This window comes from Oncorhynchus keta, unplaced genomic scaffold (genome assembly GCF_023373465.1).
Source record: "Oncorhynchus keta strain PuntledgeMale-10-30-2019 unplaced genomic scaffold, Oket_V2 Un_contig_7407_pilon_pilon, whole genome shotgun sequence".
Taxonomy (NCBI): Eukaryota; Metazoa; Chordata; class Actinopteri; order Salmoniformes; family Salmonidae; genus Oncorhynchus; species Oncorhynchus keta.
The window spans coordinates 19,225-20,000 of record NW_026289439.1 but is presented as its reverse complement, the minus strand read 5'-3'; the positions used below and the strand labels follow the sequence as shown (position 1 = coordinate 20,000).

Here is a 776-nt window from a genome sequence, read left to right as displayed (position 1 = left end):
CCTACCGTTGTTACCGCTCGAGTATGTCTGCAGGTTCAGAATATTGTCTATGGTGAATTTGAGAGACGCGGCAGTCGGCTTACATGACGCGTCCACTTTGCTCATCATTTTAGAGAAATGGCCTCTTTTGTCCCGCAAGGAAATTTGGAACCAAATGTCCCTGCGCTCTAGAAGTGGAACTTGGAACTCTCTTTCTCTCTTCCTAACGACGTCTTGACGCTCCACGCACCATTTGCTCCATGCGAGGATGATGAGGGGATTGGACTGGGGCTTTCACGGCGCGCCTCTCCCTCTCTCTGCCTCGCCTGTAACTTCCACGGACCGGATGGAACGTTGGTGCGCTCTCGTCCATTGGACAAGAGGAGTGCCTGTGAGGGGCCAATTGCATCAAGGGGAGGGGAAGAGAGAGAGAGAGGGGAGTATAATGTTATCGTTTTCCCCTTCTTTTCTTGAGCCTGGCATCTGGTATACAGGCTACGAAACGAAGAATGGAAATTATTCATTAGAAATCATTTTGAGGTGTTCTGCATTTGAGGAATTAGCCTATTTTATTTTTATGCAGGCTTTGGGTTGGTGAATATATAATGTCTAGCTATAGACCCTGCAGTTCTGCCTTAGAAGGAAGGCTACCTAATACATCCTGTTTTAGACTTAACACCTGGTGCTGACCGGGTCCAATCCCGATGTCCACCAGAAGGTTTTGTCGTTGGGAGAAGCGGAGGTGGATTACGGGGTTTCAGCGGTTTTTATTTTTATTTTTTATTTTTTTTAATGAC

At 47.0% G+C, this 776-nt stretch overlaps 1 protein-coding gene across 1 annotated transcript in view; it reads right to left on the bottom strand.

Annotated features, from left to right (window-relative positions):
- LOC127926316 (homeobox protein HMX3-A-like) overlaps positions 1-354 on the bottom strand; it is a 2,021-nt gene extending 1,667 nt beyond the window's left edge. Inside the window, exon 1 of the mRNA XM_052511741.1 lies at positions 1-354. This exon is cut by the window's left edge and continues 112 nt beyond it. Within this exon, the coding sequence (XP_052367701.1) occupies positions 1-108 (108 nt within the window). The 5' untranslated portion in view covers positions 109-354.
- Between the last annotated feature and the right edge of the window lie 422 nt (positions 355-776).